Source organism: Propithecus coquereli, unplaced genomic scaffold (assembly GCF_000956105.1).
Source record: "Propithecus coquereli isolate 6110/MARCELLA unplaced genomic scaffold, Pcoq_1.0 Scaffold76, whole genome shotgun sequence".
Taxonomy (NCBI): domain Eukaryota; kingdom Metazoa; phylum Chordata; class Mammalia; order Primates; family Indriidae; genus Propithecus; species Propithecus coquereli.
This window is the reverse complement of record NW_012153729.1, coordinates 5,252,050-5,271,409: the sequence shown is the minus strand read 5'-3', so window position 1 is coordinate 5,271,409 and position 19,360 is coordinate 5,252,050. Positions and strand designations below refer to the sequence as shown.

At 45.2% G+C, this 19,360-nt stretch overlaps 1 protein-coding gene across 1 annotated transcript in view; it reads left to right on the top strand.

Moving 5' to 3' along the window:
* The window catches only part of SLC39A11 (solute carrier family 39, member 11), a 339,114-nt gene that overhangs the window by 185,498 nt on the left and 134,256 nt on the right, over positions 1 to 19,360 (top strand). The window contains exon 6 of the mRNA XM_012662402.1: positions 16,308 to 16,478. Coding sequence (XP_012517856.1) covers positions 16,308 to 16,478 — 171 coding nt within the window. The remainder of the gene's footprint in view (positions 1 to 16,307; positions 16,479 to 19,360) is intronic.

The window sequence follows — 19,360 nt, the reverse complement described above, 5'->3', positions numbered from 1 at the left end:
AGATCTAGGGGAAGACCCTGAATCTGTTGAGCCACATTCTCACAGCGGGGATCTTTATCTAGTCAAGATCAGAATTCCCTGGAGTGCTAGAAAAAAATGCTTATGTTTTGTCCCTGATTTGCCCAAACCAACTCTCTGGGGGAGGGGCCAGGGAATCTGCATTTTAAACTCCCTGGGTGATTCTCAGTCACGTTAAAAATGAGACATATGGCCCCGTGAGGTGGTGATGGCAAAGCCAGTGCATTCTTAAGAATCTTTTGGGCAGAAAGAATCTTTTGGGTGGGCAGGTGACTAACCCAGGGAACCTTAGGATTTTAGGTTGCTTTGTGCATGAGTGTGGGGTGGAGAAGGGCGTTTAGGCTCAGTGGTTTATGGACTGCCTCCACTGGAGATCTTTTGTGGGTTTGGGGCTTTTTTTTTTTTTTTTTGGTGGAGTAGAGGGATGGTGTCAAGCCACTTAGTGACATGAACAGAAAGGGGGAAAAGAGGGCAGGAGAAAATCAAATTGAGTATTAACTTCCTTGATGTTTGTGCTAAAATATTGCCCCGATTTCAATTAAGCAAAGCACCTTCTTCCCCAGCCCGGTTGATCATGGGTTGCCATGGCAGCAGGCACACTGCAAGCTGCAGCCCACCCCCGCTGCCTGCCTCTGACACTGGCGATTCTGTGAGCTCGGCTGAGCCAGGACCTGGCTTCTCTGCAGCTGGGGGCTGTAGTGGCATAATATGGGAAAGGTGTTGGTGGGGAGGTCAGGACCTGCCACTTTTAGGTGGTTTATGGAGAGCAGACTCCGATAACTGTACTCTAATAACTTTGAGAGAATGTGCCGGGCAGCCATGCCAGGGTAGGATGCTGTGTTCCTGCTCATGTGCTCTGGACTGGATTTGGGACCCTCATGAGTGGAACATCACAGGTTACCCCCACTTGCTCACCCAGTGTCTTGGGGGCGAGTCTCTCCGTGGGATTCCCTTGGGTCCACTGAGAACAGGATTTGTCAGAGTGGGTTCCACACACGAACACTTGCTCTTGTGTTGCCCCTTGTTTGGCACATGGGGAAGATTGTGAGGTCTTGGAATCTCATCCTAAAACAGATTACAAGAGGAGGAACACATTCTTGGCAAAAGGCAGTATGTTCCATTTGGGGCAAGGTGAGTACAATGAGGGTACAACCTCCCAGTGAAGATTCCTTGTAAACAGCAAGACATCTAGGCTCTTAGGGGCCCAGCTTGGGAGTCCATTCCTAATGGTTTTCCTTTGTGTTCTCCTGGATCCATCTTCCTCCTCTGAATTACGGTATCTGGGTGCCAGTCAGCGCTGCAGACTCGCGAGCTCTGCCCAGGTCTACCATGGAGTGCGAGAATCTGCACTTTCCTCAAGCTTCCCAGATATATTTTGTGGGGTTTTTTTTGTTGTTGTTTTTTGTTTGTTTTTTGCATGCTCAAGTTTTAGAACCATTGGGAAAGATCTTTTACTGGGGCTGGGCTCAGCTCGAGTCTTCTACCATCCAGCTACACACAGGCTACTCCAATCGTGCACACACGGCCTCAGCCTCCTGCCTCCCGCCTCGCTTTGTATAACAGGAGCTACCAGGTGGGTTGAGGACGACTGCCCTGTGCTCCTTCCGTACCCTAGAGGATGGTAATTATCTGAACACTGGAAGAATTTCTACTTCCGAAGCCTTCATTTTCAGCGCGAGGTTTCTGCCTTTAGCTGAAGGTGAAGGAATACAAAGCTCCCAGCAGCCGTGTTGCTCCCCTTCTCAAAACCTTTGCTGAGTGTCATTTGTTTTCCATTAGGAACTAAGCCATTCTTTGTGTGTCCTTTGTGGTCCCGAAGTGGGACAGGTATGAGAAAGGATGCTCCCAGCCTGGCAAACGTTTCTGCTCTGCCCTATCAGATCTTAGGATCTCACCAAACAGAGCCCTTCTCTGTCCCCACTCTGACTTTGTGAAGTCCCACTCCATTTGATTTTTAATTTCTTTTATTCCCGCTGTCTCAGAACCAATTTTTTCTTTGCTCCGTTAGCTCCAGGCAACCTCAGGTGGGCACAGACACCTTTGCCTGTCAGCCTCCCTTCTGACCCAGCGCTTCTGTGTCAGAAAGCAGAGGGCTGGAGAATGCAGCCTCCCTGCACTGGGAATCCACGCGGAGCCCTCGCTAAGTCAGTTGGGCATCTTGGCATGTGCCCATCGGATTTCTTGGAGCAGCAGTCCCCAACCTTTTTGGCACCAGGGACCAGTTTCATGGAAGGATTTTTCCATGGATGGGGGGAGTGGGAGTGGGGGACAGGGGAAGGAGGCAGAGTTCAGGTGGCGATGCCCAGCCTGGTTCCTAACATGCCGCAGACTGGTACTGGGCCACAGCCGGTGCGGTGGGGACCACAGCTGGTGCGGTGGGGGACCACAGCCTTAGAGAAAGAAAGCCATCCTTTGAAAATGCAGTGGCCCCCAATTCAATAAAAAAATGTCAGAGAGATGTTGTTTTGCTTGCTGGGAGCTACATTCTAATGGGTCGATTCATTGTAGTTTTTTTTCCTCCTAGAAACCAATTTTCCTCCTGGTCATTCCCTTCTTACCTGTATTTATGGACAAATGCAGGGACCACAGAGTGGTGCCTGTTCATCCCAGCAGTTCGCTGTCTGGTGCTATTTCATGAAGCCATTGGATTTCATTTGCCCGCGTGAATTTCTAAAAGGCATATATGTATAATTTTTTAAAAAATCAACCCGAATATGGAGACATAATGGCTTCATGAAATAGCATTGGTTATATAGTACATATTGATCATGTATGTACTTAAGCGTGTATGTGTGTGTATGTATGATATGTTATCTGTCTTTGTATCATCTATCAATCAGTCATAGTCTTCTCTGGATAAAACAAGCAGCCGGCATGCTTCAGGGATGCTGGTAACCTGTCTTCCCATCTCCCTGGTAGTAACATTTTTTAGGAGGGGCAAACTGGTATCGCTGTTAGATTAAGTAAACTACATTAGAAGAGTAAATCTACTTTTAAAAAAGAAACAAAGAGAAAGTGACTCTGTATTCCAAAGCAACATAGATGATCTTAAAGGGCACCTGCCCCCTCCTTTTATTGATGGAAAGTCTCTATTATCTTTAACAGCAGGTGATCCTTTCTGAAAGTTGAAAATGTCAATATGGTTGTGGAATTTTAAAAAGTGTTTGCATTACAGCCAAGACATGGTTCTGCTCCTCTGGCACGGAGAACTGGGATTTGATGGTATGTGAAAATTCTGCACCAAATCTTATGATCTAATTTTTTTCTCCCTCCACCACGGGCCTCCTGCCCTTTTGGATTGAAGAATGGCTTAGGTGTACTAGGTGCGTCGTTAGTCTTTCTGTTATATTTTTATAAATGCAGTGCAAGTTCATTATGGAAACTATAGAAACGTGGTTGTGTTTCGTGTGTTACGTGCCACATAGGTCCTATACATGTGCTCGTCTGCTCTCCACAATAATCCTATCATCCCCATTTGGCAAATGTGGAAACTGAGGCACAGCGGGTATCAAGGGACATCCCCAAAGACACATGACCAGGAAATGGTCGGGCCAGGACATCAGCATGCGGGCAGAGAAACGGCTGCTTCACAGCAAGTGATTGTGCCCAGGTTCTCAGTCCCCTAGAACCACTCTTTCCTGCTCTCTATGCAGTGACATGCAGAGTTCTCTGTGTCATTTCCTTGAGAAAAAGGAAAAGAGAAGCCTGAAGAGGTAAGAAAAGAGGAAATGCGAAGAGCCTGCCGTGGGCTTTTCGCTTGTCTCCGTGATTCGTGCCTGCTGGAGGACAGGGTGCCTTGGGGCAGCGTGCCAGCAACTCGGGCTTCTCCGCCTGTGCCCCTGCCTGCCTGCACCCACTGTGCCTTGCTTAGGTTGACAGTCCCCAGGAAAAGACCTGGAGGAAATGCCAGACTAATTAACTGTGCGTAGCTCATAATCTGCGTGTGGCGCATACACATGTACATGCATATTCTCCGTCTCTCACACACACACACACACACACACACACACACACACACACACACACACACACACACAGAATGCATGTCCTAAAAAGGTTAGAGTGAGGGGAAACTTCTGGGACTCGCAGCTGTCATCCCTGTTAAGCCTGGCGAGGGAAGCAGGCGGATCCCGTGTCTGAATCACTTTTGCTGATCTGGTGAACGTGGGGAGGTGGCGGCCAGAAACGAGCACGATCGGCCAGGAGTTCCCGCTGCCTCCCTCGATTCAAACCTCGGCAGAAGTTTGCCGGGACACCGTTTGACTTGTGTTCTTTTTCATGGAGAACACTCAGGCTGGGAGAATGGTCATTTTTTATTCGCTAGGACCCCTTTCTTGTAGAATTTTTTTTTCCTTAGCTGTGTGGGTAGCTTTGGTACAGTTTACCTTCACATTGTCTGAGCTGTTTCTTGAGTAGATTAATAGCATGAAAATGTTGCTGGGGAAATATTTAGCTAATTAAGAAAACAAACTTTTAGAGACAATTTAGTTGCATTTACATAATGTGTAAATTGTTTGCATCTCAATGATATGCTAGTTGCTCCTTATTTATAAGCCCATGCTGATTAGAAATGAGCCCACCCACCCCTTGAATGTTCATCAGAGCCTTGATGTGGCTTCCCCTTCTGAGCCTTGCAGGTTACACTAACACAGGACTTGTTTTCTACTTTAAAGAATACAGGTGCATCTGCTCGTTGCAGATTCTTTGCGGCAGAATATGCTTTGTGACGTCCTTCACTCTCTCCTGCAGAGAAGGGCTGTCTCCTATGATCTATGTAGAACGCTCACCCTTAGGTGGACCTAGACAATTCTTTGGTGAGCAGAAAGGCTTTGGAACAATTCTCTGAGGGCCACTGATAACAGAAAGATATAAATTTTAGAGGGATCTTAAAAGTCCTGCTTTTAATAGTCTATGTCAGAGGTCAGCAAAGTTCAACCTGCAGGCCAAATCTGGCTCGCTGCTTGTTTTTGTAAATAAAGTTTTATTGGAACATAGACGCGCCAGCTCATCTACGTAATTGTCTGTGGGTGCCTTTGTGTTACGGTGGCAGAGCTGAATGGTTGCAGCAAAGATGGGATGACCCACAAAGTCCGACATATTTTGTATCTGGATCTATATCAAAAATGCTTGCCGACCTTTGATCTACATGGCCGTAAAATCGGCCTTTGGATAAATACATGTTGGTCTATGAGTAAGGTAGGATATCGTAGAATGAGGCTCTTAGTCGTCTTAGGATCATGAATGCCCTAAAAGTTTGCGTGAAATGTTCTGTGTGGATGTGTGTGAATGTCGTCTGTTGGCTTTCATGATTCATTCAAAAAAGATCCAGTCCCTACTATGTGCCAGACACTGTGCTGGGCACTGTAGCACGTAGAGTTGTGAGCAAGACAGACTCAGGCCCTTCCTCATGGTGTTTGGGGCAGGAGAGGTGGCAGGCCTGGGGTCAGGGGACAGATGAATGATGCACTTGAAAACTGTTATTATGGAACATCAGGCTGCATGCAGAAAGACTCCCCTCCGCTTCACACACACACCACACCACACACACACACACACACACACACACACACTCACTCACTCACTCACTCACTCACTCTAATATGTCATTTAAGCTGAGCCTGAAGAAGCCAGGCCTCAGAAACTCCTCCTAAAGGTAACATTTGCACCACAGATATCTCAGAGTAAGATGGATTGGCCCTTTTAAGTTCAAGCAACATTTGGCCAATTTTTAAGTGGTGATTTATAATTCCTGTCCGGTTCACTTTTATTGTCCTAAGCACCAAAGCTCGCAAGAGGTTTGGAAGATAACTGGTTGTGCCTGACTTTGAAATAAGTTGAACGATGAACACGTTTTTTTTTTTTTTTTTCCTAGCAACCAAAAAATTCTTGAGTATGTATTTTTAGTTCTCTATTTGCCTACTGGAAACCCAGCACTTTACCCATTTGGTCTCTAGTAGGTAAAGGAAATGTGGTTGAGAACCACTGATACAGGAGAATATTTAATAATGCGGACCATGTGCACGCTTTATTGCTACGGAGGATTAGGTTTGAAATCCAATTGAAAAAACATGTATACATTAATAGGTGTATGTGTTTTCATCTCTACTTGCATCTATCCAATATAAATATAAAAAAGATTGCTAGGATTTTTTTAAGGGTGGTCACCTCTGGGCAATGAATGATTTTCAGTGTTTCATTGTACTTATCAGTATTTTCTAAATTTTCTCTAGTGTGTAAGAATTTCTGTATTATCAGAAAAGATTTTAATACATTTTAAGGGAATTTTTTTTTTTTAATTTTAAGGGACAAAGAGATACCAACTTTTCTAGGCAGATGAATTTGCTCCTTATTTAGTGAACATTATTCTATGGGCAGTTGGAACGTGCTGTCCCTGAAGCTCATCTTGGGGAATTTCTTGGGCTAGCACAGAATTCCGTAGGCTCCGGCACTGGAAATAGCCACTCTCCCCGATGCACAGAGGATGAGTGATGGTTTCTGCCAGCTGAGTCAGAGGCTCTCGCTGCCCTGGAGTGGAAGGATGTTAGCCCTGAGAGGCACCCTGAAGTCTGTCTAATTTGTCTCATTTTTACGGTTGGAAGAAGCTAAGGCCTTTAGAGGTTGCAACCTTTCCTAGGTTGCACACGGAAAACTGGAGATAGAGTCGGCCCGAGAATTCTACGCCATGCATTCCACTCATTTAATTGTGTCTTTCTAAAGGGAGAGGAAGAGCTGGTGTAAATTTAATGTGGTCTAGTATATCGAAGATGTAGATGTCTGAGGACATGCATGAGGCTTCCCTAGGGTGGCTTTTCCCCTGCTCTCCCTACCCGCTCTCTCTTCCTCTCCCCCTCTGGTTGCTTAGCTCCCACGTCCCTGTGGGCTATGTTGGGGAATCCCCCCTTTCTCCGGCTTGTGAGTCTTGCTGGAAGGCAGCCCTGCCTTCAGGAAGTTGGACTTCTAGACGTTTCCCTTCTTGGGGCCCTCTCACAGCTACAGGTGATCTTGGGGACCACAGACTTAAACCATTTTGGTACCGCATGTCCTTTCGTATATATGGCCTTGGACAAAGGAAAGCTTCTTGTTTTTTTGTAGTTTACAGAATATAATACTATTTGCAAATACTGGTAACATCTATACTCTCTTGATTGTAGCAACTAACAGTTTTCACAGTTGTTGTCATGTTGTGATTCCTGGCAACCAGCTCTAGGACAAGAGAGGAAGTGGGAGATGTAAATAGAGGGCTGGATTTGAGCTAGAGACGTAGGGAAGATGAGAGAACGCCTTGGTTTAGGGGAATTTATTTTTCTCTCAGTTCCTCTGCTGGAGGTTACATTTCCTTGTCTATTTCACTTACGATAGCCCATATCCTCTTTTTTTTTTTTTCTTTTTAAAAACAGAGGATTTTTATTTGATTAAAGGAAGTGATGGTTTCTCCCAAGGCAATCCAATTACTTTTCACCTTCTAGTCTTAAATTCCTTTGCCTTCCCCACTGTGTCTTTGGAAAAGAAGCTTATGTATCCTTAAATACCCAGATATAACCAAGGGTCAGGAATATCCCTGTCCATTGCCATGAGATACCTAATTGGACAGTAATAGCTAGACCGAAGTACATTTAGGTTTAGAGGAAGTACCTGGACCAACTTGTGGTTGGCGGCCTGAAACATTAATTTTCAAAATTTAATCTGTATCATAATTATCTTAGGGTGAATGCCTGTGTGATATAGCTTATACAAGGTAGGTTCCTGAACCTCGCTCCCAAATATTCTAATTTAGTAGCTCCAGAGTGGGTCCAGGAATCAGCCTTTTGGTAGCTCCCATCATGACACTGCAATGGGTGGTCTTCACTCCACACTTTGAGATAAAGCGGTCTAGGCTTTTAGTCCTTGTTCTCAGAATTAGAGAAGATGGCAGAGCAGCAACACCTCACGGGCAAAGTGAGCCTGATGATCAAGGCTGGACCTGAGCCCTGAAGTAGGTACTATTCTCTTGTCCACCTCCTCCTTGACCTGGTAATGTACAACCACGTAAAGTTAAGCGAGGGAGGTTGGAAGTCCTTTCAAAGCTTTTGTAAGCATTGGTATTCTCCCAAATGCCGGTTCTCTGATGAGTGTGCAGGGACTTTTTTTTTTTTTTTTTTTGAGGGAAATGTCTTTTGCTGATGGATGTTCCAAAAGCTACGGTGGTCTCCCTCCCCTGGGGTGTTTGCGCTGAATATGCATGTTCAGGGTGGGCTAAGAGGAAGTGTAGAGGTGGCTCCGGACTCCACCTAGGATTTATTTTTAGATCACAGCTAATTAATCAGGAATGGACTCGTGTTCAGGAAATGGATTTCTGTGGCTTTAAAGTAGAAGAGCTGACCTGGTAGGTGGACTTTTAATATTATTGGACACTTCGGCCCTGTTGCCTGAGAGCAGAAATTATCTTACATAGATACTTGGAACAAGGAACATTTTAGTGGGTGGTCTGCTTAATGGATGAGAAATCTGTAGCAGATAGCGGACCCATCTCTTCTTCTGATGTACGTTTAATTTTCACCAATTATGCAGATCTATTTGTATCTGTGTTGTCACTAAGCAATAGCTTATTCAGAAGCATCAAAAGGAAGACATAGATGACTTTCAATGCCTGGAAAAACATATGCTGACTGCAAAGAGTGAGGCAATGCAATCAGGCCTCCTTACACGGGCAGCATCTGACCCTCTGATAATCATGTGCCTGTGATTATTAGAATGATTAATGGAAATATCCAGAAGTTGTAGTGACAAAGATCAGAAATCAGTTTAGGATCACGCCTCTTAAACTCCACATGCTTCTGTGCCTAAAGGTTCGTAACTAAATATAATAAATACTTCAGTTATCTTGAAGTTTCCTTGGTCTCCAATGGAATCTCTTTCTGCCCTGGGTCAGGTGTGGCCCCTGCAGTTACATCCTTGATAGATTTGATGCAGAGACATAGCGTGTGGCTGTTTTCAGAGTAGAGGGCAGTCAGTTTGCCCAGCTTCTCCAAACCCCAGAACTTCGGCCCTAGATTGGGCACAACAAGCAGGGTTGTCAGATAAAATACAGGTTACCTAGTTAAATTAGAATTTCAAATAAACAATCAATAGTTTTAGCATAAGTATATCCCATGTAGTATTTGAGACATACTTATACTAAATTTTTTTTTTTGGTGTTATCTGAAATTCCAACATAACTGAGTATACTGTCTCTTTATTTGCTGGCAACCCCAGCAAGATTTCTATTCCCTATAAATTCTGTTTATGTCCATTGATTATAAAACTTCTGGGTTGTTTAGAAGAACTGTTGTGCCTCGGGGGAGAAGACGACTAGGGAAGCAGGAGACCACCGTCATACAACCTCTGCTTTAGAAAAGAGTGATGTTTCAATGGCGAGAGAGGAAATGACCTCAGAAAATTAGCTTTTAGGACCATTAGCATATATAGGCATAAGGAAAGCAGAAAATATTTTTTTTTTTAAGGCCCTATAATGTCTTGAGGAATCTCAAAAAGGAATAAAAAAATTAAGGCTAAAACTCCAGCTTGGTCAGGTGGATACATCTGTCTGATACGTAATAACATCGGCCGCTCCCAGCTAGGTCTCACTGACAAACACAAGTCCATGATGGGAAAATTGCCCGTGTCTGTAAGGAATTAGCTAATCATATTATCATTACTTAAAGAGGCCTCATTTGGGCAGAGGGCGTCTCACAAAAGAGGAAAGAAATATGCCTGCAACTCTGAAAAATGTTCATCTTCACTTGCAGTCAAAGAAATACAAATTAAGGGAAATGTCATTTCCCCCATAAATGAATACATTTGTTTTTCAATGAGAGCTACCCGGGGCTGACTAAGAAATGGCATAATGAGAACTTGCGAACTCTGTCCTTCCTGGAAATTTCTTAGACAAGTGCATCAAGGCCCCTGGATCAGCCATTCGACTTCTGGGAACTTTGTCCAAATGACTGTTTATATAGGTTAAGGATTTTAGCGTGGTATTTATAAGAAAAATATTCAGAAATCAAAACCCAATGGTATGAGAAAGTAAATAATAATGTGTATCACTCAAAGTGCGTGAAAGCATTTTTAATCATATGGGGAAGTGGTTATGTTGTATTTAGTGGGAAGAAAAACAGTCTACTGTTGGATAATATGATATCTGACCTGTAAAACCACAGGAAAAAGCGGGGAAGGAAATACACCAACCTCTAACTATTATGATTTGTTAGGTGGTGTGATGATGGGTGATTTCAGTTTTCTTCTGCATACCTTTAGGTTTTCCAAGGTTGCTCTAATATGCACGTAGTAATCAGAAACAAGGTGTTGACAGGTCGCTTGCCCAGTGGCAAGGTGGATGGATGGAGTGGCTGACCAACCCTACCTTGGGCACTTACACCCATTAAACTCACTAAGCTGACGAAATTTAAACAGATGCTCTGCTGTTGGTTTTATGCTAAGACTTTACATTTCCATCCTGTATGTCAGCAGTTCTGGAGGATGTGAGGACATTCTTGGGTGAATAGCCTGCTAGGACTCGGAGCAGCCAAGGGAAGTTTCTAGGGAGGAGCCATCAGCATCATTTTCCTTCCCTCTTTCTTGCAGTCTCTTGCCAAATGATAGACTCCATTACATTGGCGATCTCTGGCCGGCGAGCCTTCCTGGTTCCCGTAAGTCGGGTCACATCTCAAGTGCCCGGTGGGTTCTGCAGACAGCATTTACGGCAAAAAGATAGCATTTGCCTGAAGCCTGATGGCATGGACGGAGCCGTGGTCCCACGGCAGACAGTGTGGCCCTCACATCTGTTCTCTTCACTGTGACTTTGCACTGACTTCAAAAATGCAAATTCTCAACGTGCATGAACTGGGCAAGGGGTAGGGATGAAAGTAAGCAATTGTGTTAGGAACATGGGAGACTTCTTCTCTTTTGGAAATGGTCTTTATTGTACATGTATTTTTATAGCTTTACACAAAGGAAACAGTAGGAGAGTTTTGGATAGGTTTAGAGACAGTCATGAGCTTGAACGTCTCTAAGCTGAGGGGTCTTCTGCTTAGAGGAGACGAGGAGAACTGCCCTGGCTCTGTCTAGAGTTTCCATGTGTGTGACTGTTAAGGTCTCTGTGGGCCTTGGTTTCTCTGTGTGCCGAGGTGGATGCTAACCAAAGTGGAGTAATTATTTCGTGTTCAAATCCAGCACTCATCATATACGGGAAATCATTCTGATCCCATATACGATTAAAGAGCCAGGACCAGATTCTTAGCAAGCGTTGTCATACTCGTGTTGATGATTGAGTTCCCTCCCCTAAATTATGCTGATTCTCTGGGAAACAAGAAGGAAGGAAAAATATGAGTAAATGGATTCTCTTCTTCCCTGCTTTTGATTGGCCTTTTGATTTTGTTTGTGTGCATATGCTACACAGCGAATATATAGTGCTGGCTACTCTTCATTTTACCTTTTATTAACAGGGGTTTAGGAAGACTTTTTTCCAGGGATTTGATGCTTTCTGTGCTTCGCAGATGAGGATTTGCCTGTTTGTGCTAATCCAACCAAATCATCTCCAGCGATACCTTGGGAATATCGTTAGAGCTCTCTGGCGGCTGGTGATCTGTTAATTAGCGTTGCCATTCCTGAGGCTCCGTCATCGGGCCCATCAGATGTAACCAGTTACATCATCTCAGGGACCGCAGACCTTCTGTGTTTCTTGTGTGATCGGGCCCGTGGGCTTTGAAAATGAAGGTTAACACGGCATTTATCTAGCAAGATGTTCTTAATCTGAGACTGTTGACTCCATAAAGACTCAAAAATTATTTCAAACTTGTCTTTTTTTTTTTCTGGATTGTAACATTTGCTGTATTTTCAAAAGCAGTTGCTGATCCAAAATGGTTTAGAGCCATTGACCAGAGGACTGCAGGGCCTTCCACGGAACAGGGGAGGAGACCAGGCCCCGGGGGGCAGGGTCTTACCCAGGCAACAGGGTTTGCTGACGGTTTCTGGGCTCGCGCCTGCGGGACCTGCGTCTGCTTTTCTCCATCATGCGATGTGCTGTGACAAGAATCACATCCCCTGTTTCGGGAACAGGTAACCAAGGAAGCACATGCATCAGATAAGGTCACCTGGTGATTCAGTGCGAAAGGTGAGCCTGGGACTTGTCCCCCGGTTCCGTGTGGGCCGCGCTCTCAAACGCAGCACCGCGGCGCCTTTGCTACCTGCAAAGTGAGGAGGATGACAGCTGCCGCTGTAGCGGGCTCCTTCTCTGTGTGGATTCTTAGATGCTCGATTCTATTTTAATAAATTTAATTTTTTTTTGATATGCCCAGCTTCTTTTCTAATGGCAAAAGGTCTTTTCTTTCTACCTTTCCGAAAGAATTATAACCCTGTGTTCTGGGCTTGATGTTGGTAAATATTTTCTCCTTTCAGCTGCTTCACACTTAGAAATAGTAGATCTGGTGGGTTAAGAAATGCTGCTTTTAAGAAACGCTCTCAGGTTTGTCTACAAGCGAGAATGATGGTAGATACCAGGTTTCCCATGAGCCTTCCTGCCCTCTGGTGTCATGCAACGGGAGCTCACCAGACCCTCTCCGCAACCTTCTCGCCGCGGTGACTGCTTCTGCTACCCTTTCTGGCAAGCAGACGAGCAGGTCAACCCCTTCTCCCACCCCCGACTCTATCCCCAGTCACCCGTGGGGCCTGGTTAAGAGTGTGGCTTCTGGAGACCAAGGACCTGAGTCGACTCCTGAATCCACCATAGGCTGGCTGTGTGACCTGGGATGAGTTACTCCACCTCTCTGTTCTTCATTTTCTTCATGTGTTAAAGGGCATTAATCTCTACTTTATGGTCTTTGTAAGGATTGACAATTAATTGATAAGTTCCTGATGTCAGCTATTAGCCAGTATCACTGTTGTTTTCGATTCCTGAGTTTGACATGAACTGCTTCCGCCCTTCCTCCTCCTCTTTGCCAAACTCTACTTCAAAAGTGCCCGAACCCTTCCTATTTCAAGAAATCTCACAGCGTTCTTGTCACTCTGGCATACCCACACACCCCACGACGTGCTTGGCAGTTGCCTCCACTAACTGGTCATCCTTTGCCCACGCACTGGCATTTTGCTTGTTGGATGCGATGGTCTAACTAACCTTACCAGGAGAAGCAAGAAGATGCGTTGCTCCTGATACATCAATACATCGTGCCCTGTAATGATTTATTTGGACTAATCTTCCTTGTTGCAGACTCATTAGTGGTTGTCACCAAATGGTGGCTTATTTAACTTTCACAAGTACGTAAGGCATTCACAGCCCCGTTTCCCACTGGGAAAGGCACCGACGTCAGTTTTCACTGGCTGGGACCTGAGGTCAGGCGTGCATTTTTACTTTGGTTAATAACTCTTTATTCTTCTTGATGTTCCTGTTAAACACAAGCCTGGTGCTAGAATTTGCTTGTGGTGCCTCCCAGCTCTGTCCCTCTGTGCGTCGGCGGCAGGAGATTCGGAGTAGGATCCTTTTGTGAGACTGGAGAAAATAAGCACAACCCTCAGTGATTGTTAGTGTGCGCATTTCCGCCCCATAGGTTTAAAGGAATTTGTGTCTTCCCTGTCTGTCCTCTCTTAAATTATTAAATCCTCAAGGGAAAAGGTTTTTTTTTTTGGCCTTTTTGGCTTCCCCTTGGGGGGCTTTTGGGCCGGGCTTTTGGGTTCGGCCGGGGGCGGGGGCCTTCGTTTTTTTTTCTTGCTTGTTGGGGGAAGGTTGGTTGCCTTCGGCGGGGCCCCGGTTTGTTTGTTGGCGGGCTTTGGGACTTGTTTGTTTCTTTCTTTTTTGTTTGTTTGCTTTCCCTGGTGTTTGTTTTCAGTTTGTTTCCTAGCTTGTGTCTGCTGCGTTGTTTGTCTATTTTTTGTTTACTTGGCATGCATACACCCCTTCCTTGTGTGTGTGTACAGATACTTACATGCGTGCATACATGCAGGCCGGTCTATTTGCTCGGTCAGGCAGGATGGTTGGTGGTAGGTGTCCTTTGTATGTATCTGCGTGTGTGTGTGTGTGCGCACACACACACGGTGTGGATAACACACTGAGTATTGAGCTTCACCTCGTGTAGATACTTTCTGGTAGGAGTTGCTATCTAATTGAGATTGTTGCATTCAGCAGAGGCCGGTTTTGTGCGTCGGGGCTACTGACCATTAGAGCTGGCATCCTCGCGTTGGGGAGGGTCAGCTAAAGGCCCCCTTTTTCCTAATGGCACTGAGATTCAGTTGGGAGCTGGGGTGGAGTGAGTCTACTGTCCTTTGGCATTTTCTTGCCCTTGAAGCCATACTTGCATGATTTGAGTAAACAAATATAAAATGATTTTCAAAAGAAGGGTTTTTTTTTTTATTGTCCTGTTTTTGAAATCTAAAACGGTATTCCACTTAGGCAGTTCACCTGAAAGGGAATCAAAGATTCAATCGAGTTTCTACAGTGAGATTCTGGTCTTTAAGTGGAGCACCCATGAAGGCAAGATAAGCTCCCCTTGCCTTGTTTCACAGCAAGGAGTGAGGGGCGGCTGGACCAGAGTTGTAAGGTCAGGGAAGCAAGGGGGTCAGTCCTGCAGGTGGCCCCTCGTTTCTTAATTTGGCTTCAGGAAAATTTTTCTCCAACTTTTCAGCTTAGAGATGAGAGTTTTTTTACGTGTAGAAATTTTGTAAATGGGGAAGGGAAGTAGAAATACCATGGAGAGTTTCCCCTCGTTCTTCTCCCTGTTAACTTTAGGGATGTCCCCCAGCAGACCAGAGTGTCCAGTGCCTCCTGTTCCCCACAGTCAGGGAGCCACGTAATTTATCATCCAAACAAGACACTTTTGAGAGTACAAGGGGACACTAATAGTTCCCCTGGGATGGCAAGCCAAAACGGGGTGTATGGTTGCCTTCCTCATAGTGGAGTTCCCAAAGATGTGTTCTGGTCACCTGTCTGTGCCGTGTTAAAAGAACAACTTTAGAGAAAATACATTCAACAGAGTTTACTTGAGTCCGAAGGGTTTCATGAATCGGGCAGCACTCAAAACCAGACGTTCAGAGAGCTCTTACCCAAAATGTGGGTAGTGAGTTTTTGTAGCCTAAACAGGAAATAAAACACAGAAATAGCTTGATCGGTTACAGCCAGGAGTTGGCCTTATTTGCGCATAGTCTGATCAGTTGGCTGACGATGATTGGCTGAAGCTTGGCTGCTTGTAATTGGCTGAGACTTGGCTATCTGTTCCCCCCAAAATATACACCTAGTTAGGCTTTGGTTTGTTTATGCACTAAGTTAGGTTGCAGGTTGATACGTAGGAACTCAAAGTCCAGATAGCCTCAGGCCAGTAGCCTCCTGCCTATTTAATTTAACAGACATCTGAGTTCTGCTTAGCAGGTTCTTATTTTCTCTTGTGATAGACCCTTCTTTTTATTTGTGCCATCATGTGCGTAAGATTTACTCAAGACCTACCTCCTCCAGGAAGCCTCCCCAGATCTGTGCCATGCTGTGAACTCTGAGGTCTGGATTCTGTACCTCACTGTTGTGCTCCTGTATTTCAGATCCTTGCAGTTTGCCTTCGTTAGGAATATACAAATAACCATGGGACGATAGGTATTTAGGACAACGTGGCCCTAAGAAACAACATCCTTCAAATATAAACTAAAAAGATGAGATTCGACACCTACAGTGGAGTCCCCAGGTCTCCCAGGGGAGGGAATCTGATGGGCTGAGCCTGGCATTGAAATTGGCTCCTGGGAATTGGTGTGACCAGGAGAGTAGGGTCACACGGTATGTAATTCTGCGGGGCAGTGGGAGCGAGGGAACACAACAGTAACGGTACATTCAGCACTTAGTATCTTCTGAGCACTTTCTGCATTCCCTCATTTAATCCTCATAAAACCCCTGTGAAATAGGTATGTTGTTATTCCCTTTTTTTGAATCGGGGAACTGTAGCACAGAGAGGGGAAGCTAGTTGTTTAGCACCACACAGCTGACCGGTGGCTGAGTCGGGAAGTACACTGGGCGGCGTGGGTCTGGAATCTGCACGCCGAGTCACTACTCAGCATGGCTTATCTCAAACAGGCATTGCTAGGATACTACACTTTCATCTTTTTCATCCTTTTTAGTCAATGTCTGTTCAGTGAATGTGTGCCGAATGAATGGACACGTGAGTGAATGAATGAATGGACACGTAGAAAACTACGTGGTCTACAGGAAGTTCGGGGGTGGAAGCTTCTTCCTGCTGCTGCTTGCCCGAGCGCCAACATGCACGTGCTCAAATCGCTCTCTCTCTCTCCACCCCGCTCTTTTTGCTCAGACAAGAGTGAGAACGGTGAGGCGTATCAGAGGAAGAAGGTGGCAGCCGCCGGCCTTCCGGAGAGCCCCGCCCCGCCCGTGCCTTCTCGAGGGAACCCCGCGCAGCCCGGCGGCGGCAGCTGGAGAAGGATTGCGCTGCTCATCTTGGCCATCACCATACACAACGTTCCAGGTGAGGTCTTGCCCTCGATGGCGCCAGCCACCGCCTGCAGGTGAAGTCACTTGTCAGTGCGCTTGTCCGCCTGGAGAGGGGGATGGGCAGTAGTGATTCCGGTCCTTTTTGGAGAGGCGTGAAGGTAGGAGTATGAATCTTCTCTACTTTACTTTTGGGGTTGCTCATTGTAGGTTGATCATGGTGTGTTAAAACTTACCATTCCAGTTAAACAACTTCTCCTGTTTCTGCCTAGAAGTTCCCTTCTTTACGTATTTGACACCAAGTTGCTTGGATAAATTTGTAACTGTTGCATGATTGCTGTGGAGGGTGCCTTTTAGAAATACAGGGTATCTCTGGTTCTGCTTAATGCTGTTGGAAAATACAGTCGACTCTTGAGCGACACGAGTTCGAACTGCGCTGATCCACTTACCCCCGGATTTTCTTCCACTTCTGCCACCCCTGAGATAGCAAGACCAACCCTTCCTCTCCCTCCTCGCCCTCCTCCTCCTCGCCTTCCTCCTCCTCAGCCTAGTCAATGTGAAGACAGCGAGGAAGAAGACCTTTATGATGATCCACTCCCACTTCATGGATAGTAAATATATTTTCTCTTTCTTGTGATTTTCTTAGTAACATTTTCTTTTCTCTAGCTTACTTTATTGTAAGAATACAGTGTGCAATACATATAACACAAAATATTATGTTACCGGTAAGACTTCTGGTCAACAGTAGGCTATTAGTAAAGTTTTGGGAAGTCAAAAAATATGCATGGATCTTTGACAGCTCAGGAGGTCGGCGTTCCTAACCCCCTCGTTGTTCAAGGGTCAGCTGTATTGAATTCAGCATATTTTGGCACTGATGTTGCCGTACCTGCTTGCTTTCTAAAATGTCCTACTTATCCTTTCCTCGTTAGCATTTTGGAGTAATTTGTCTTATGTCTTTGGATTTATTTCAACTGGAAAAAAAGACCTATTGATGTTTTATTTCAAACACGATACGTTTCTTTTAGAGAAATTAGAAGACATGGATAAGCATAAAAAATAATAAACGTATAAAAATAAATAAATTGAAGGAACCTGAGCTCTTTGGGATACATTTTGAAATTCCGACTCTGCTACTTTACTAGTGAGTTATCTCAACAAGTTGCTTAAACTCCCTGAACCCTGGTTTTCTCATCTGTGAAATGGGGATAATGCTACCACTGGCTTATTTGGAGAATTAAATGAGGTGCTACATGTGCATACAGCTTTTGGTGCAACGCGAGGGCCTCGTGAGCATTTGGAAATGGGAGCTATTGTGAGCATAGATAATGACCTGCCTGCCTTCCCAGCTATGCTTCTTCAATCTTGAGTTCCTGAACATTCCAATCCATCGTTCTTGTTTAGGGTTTCACGTTCAAGCAATCATCTTCCCCAGGGAGTGACGCTGGGTGGTGCGTTTTCTGGGTATTTGCAGAGTTCGTTGCGCCAACCTGTTACCCTATTACAGGCGTAACGGCTTGGCTGGGCAAAGCTTTCTAGTGATGACGTTTTCGCTTCAAAGCTCTGACAGGTGTTGCTCCGTTGTCTTCTGGATTTAGTGTTGCGGAAGCAAACAGCATGGCCAAACTGAGTTTATTCCTCTGTGTAACTTGATATTCTTTTGTTTGCACAGTGAAGACTTTTTCGGTCATTTTTAAAGAGTGAAAATGTTATATATTCTAGCATATATGAAATCTGCCTGAAACTCTGTGTCTCATCACTTTTTGGGGCTCAGATACTTCTCTAGATAAGAAGCATGTTCATCATTATTTCTATCCTAATCCTAGGAATTTCTATCATGTGATCATACATAGGCTGGTTCTCCCCAGATTTTCATCAGCATCTGTTTCTCTCTGTCTCTCTTGGCCTTTTCTCTTTGAGTTATGAGTAAACTTTTTTTGGTTGGTTTTCTAGAGCTTGCTATGCAGTATGTCTTTTTTTTTTTGAGACACGGTCTTGCTCTATCACTCAGGCTGGAGCGCAGTGGTACAGTCATAGCTCACTGCAGCCTCTAACTCCTGGCCTCAAGCAATCCTCCCACCTTGGCCTCTCAGAGGGCTGGGATTACAGATGTGAGCCACTGCACCTGGCCCTTTAGTATGTCTTGAGGCGAAGTCTTACGTGGGATCCCAATGCACAAAGATGACCAAAGCGAATTTGCCCTGGTGGAGGGTCTGGTCGTGCCCGCCCCAGCTCATTGGAAGACCCCTCGGTCCTCTGCAGAGGACAGCTGGAGAGCCTCGAGGATCACTTGTAGGCTGTTGAATGCTAATTGTTAGAGAAGAGAGGTTGCTTATGTTGTTTTTGCCGTCGTAGTAGTAGCTGTCCTTTTGCCATTTAAGATCCTTCCTTTAACCAATTGAACGAAACTGAAGATCTGTTCAGTGGGTTTAGCACCAAGTAAGATGACTACACTGGCTTGAGATACAGCACGGTGATTTTCTGTTTCCCGTAAGAACAAAGTGGTCCAAGATCCAGATTTTACAGCGATGGACTCTGAGTATCCAACTTTCTTCTGATGGATCTTTTCCTGTACCACACCTGCCACCTGTGTCCCGCTCTGCGCAACTGGAATCATTTCCTGGCTCATCAGAAGGCCAGGGAGCATCAGAGGCCACTTTCTCAAATGTTTATTGACTCCAGTGAGAACTCGGAATAAAGCCAGAAACAAAGGCAGGAGGACGTGTGGAGTGACAGCAGCATGTGAGACCCTAAATCAGGGTGGATGCAAATCTTACTTCTTCCCTGACCAGAGAACCCTCTTCTGCGTCTTTGACGTTTCCAAGTTGTGTTCAGCCTTTGTCTCTTTCATGGTGAGTGCAGAGTCTCTTTTGAAATGAGGATGGAGTGGCTCACAGGAATCTCAACCAAGTAAAAGGCTTC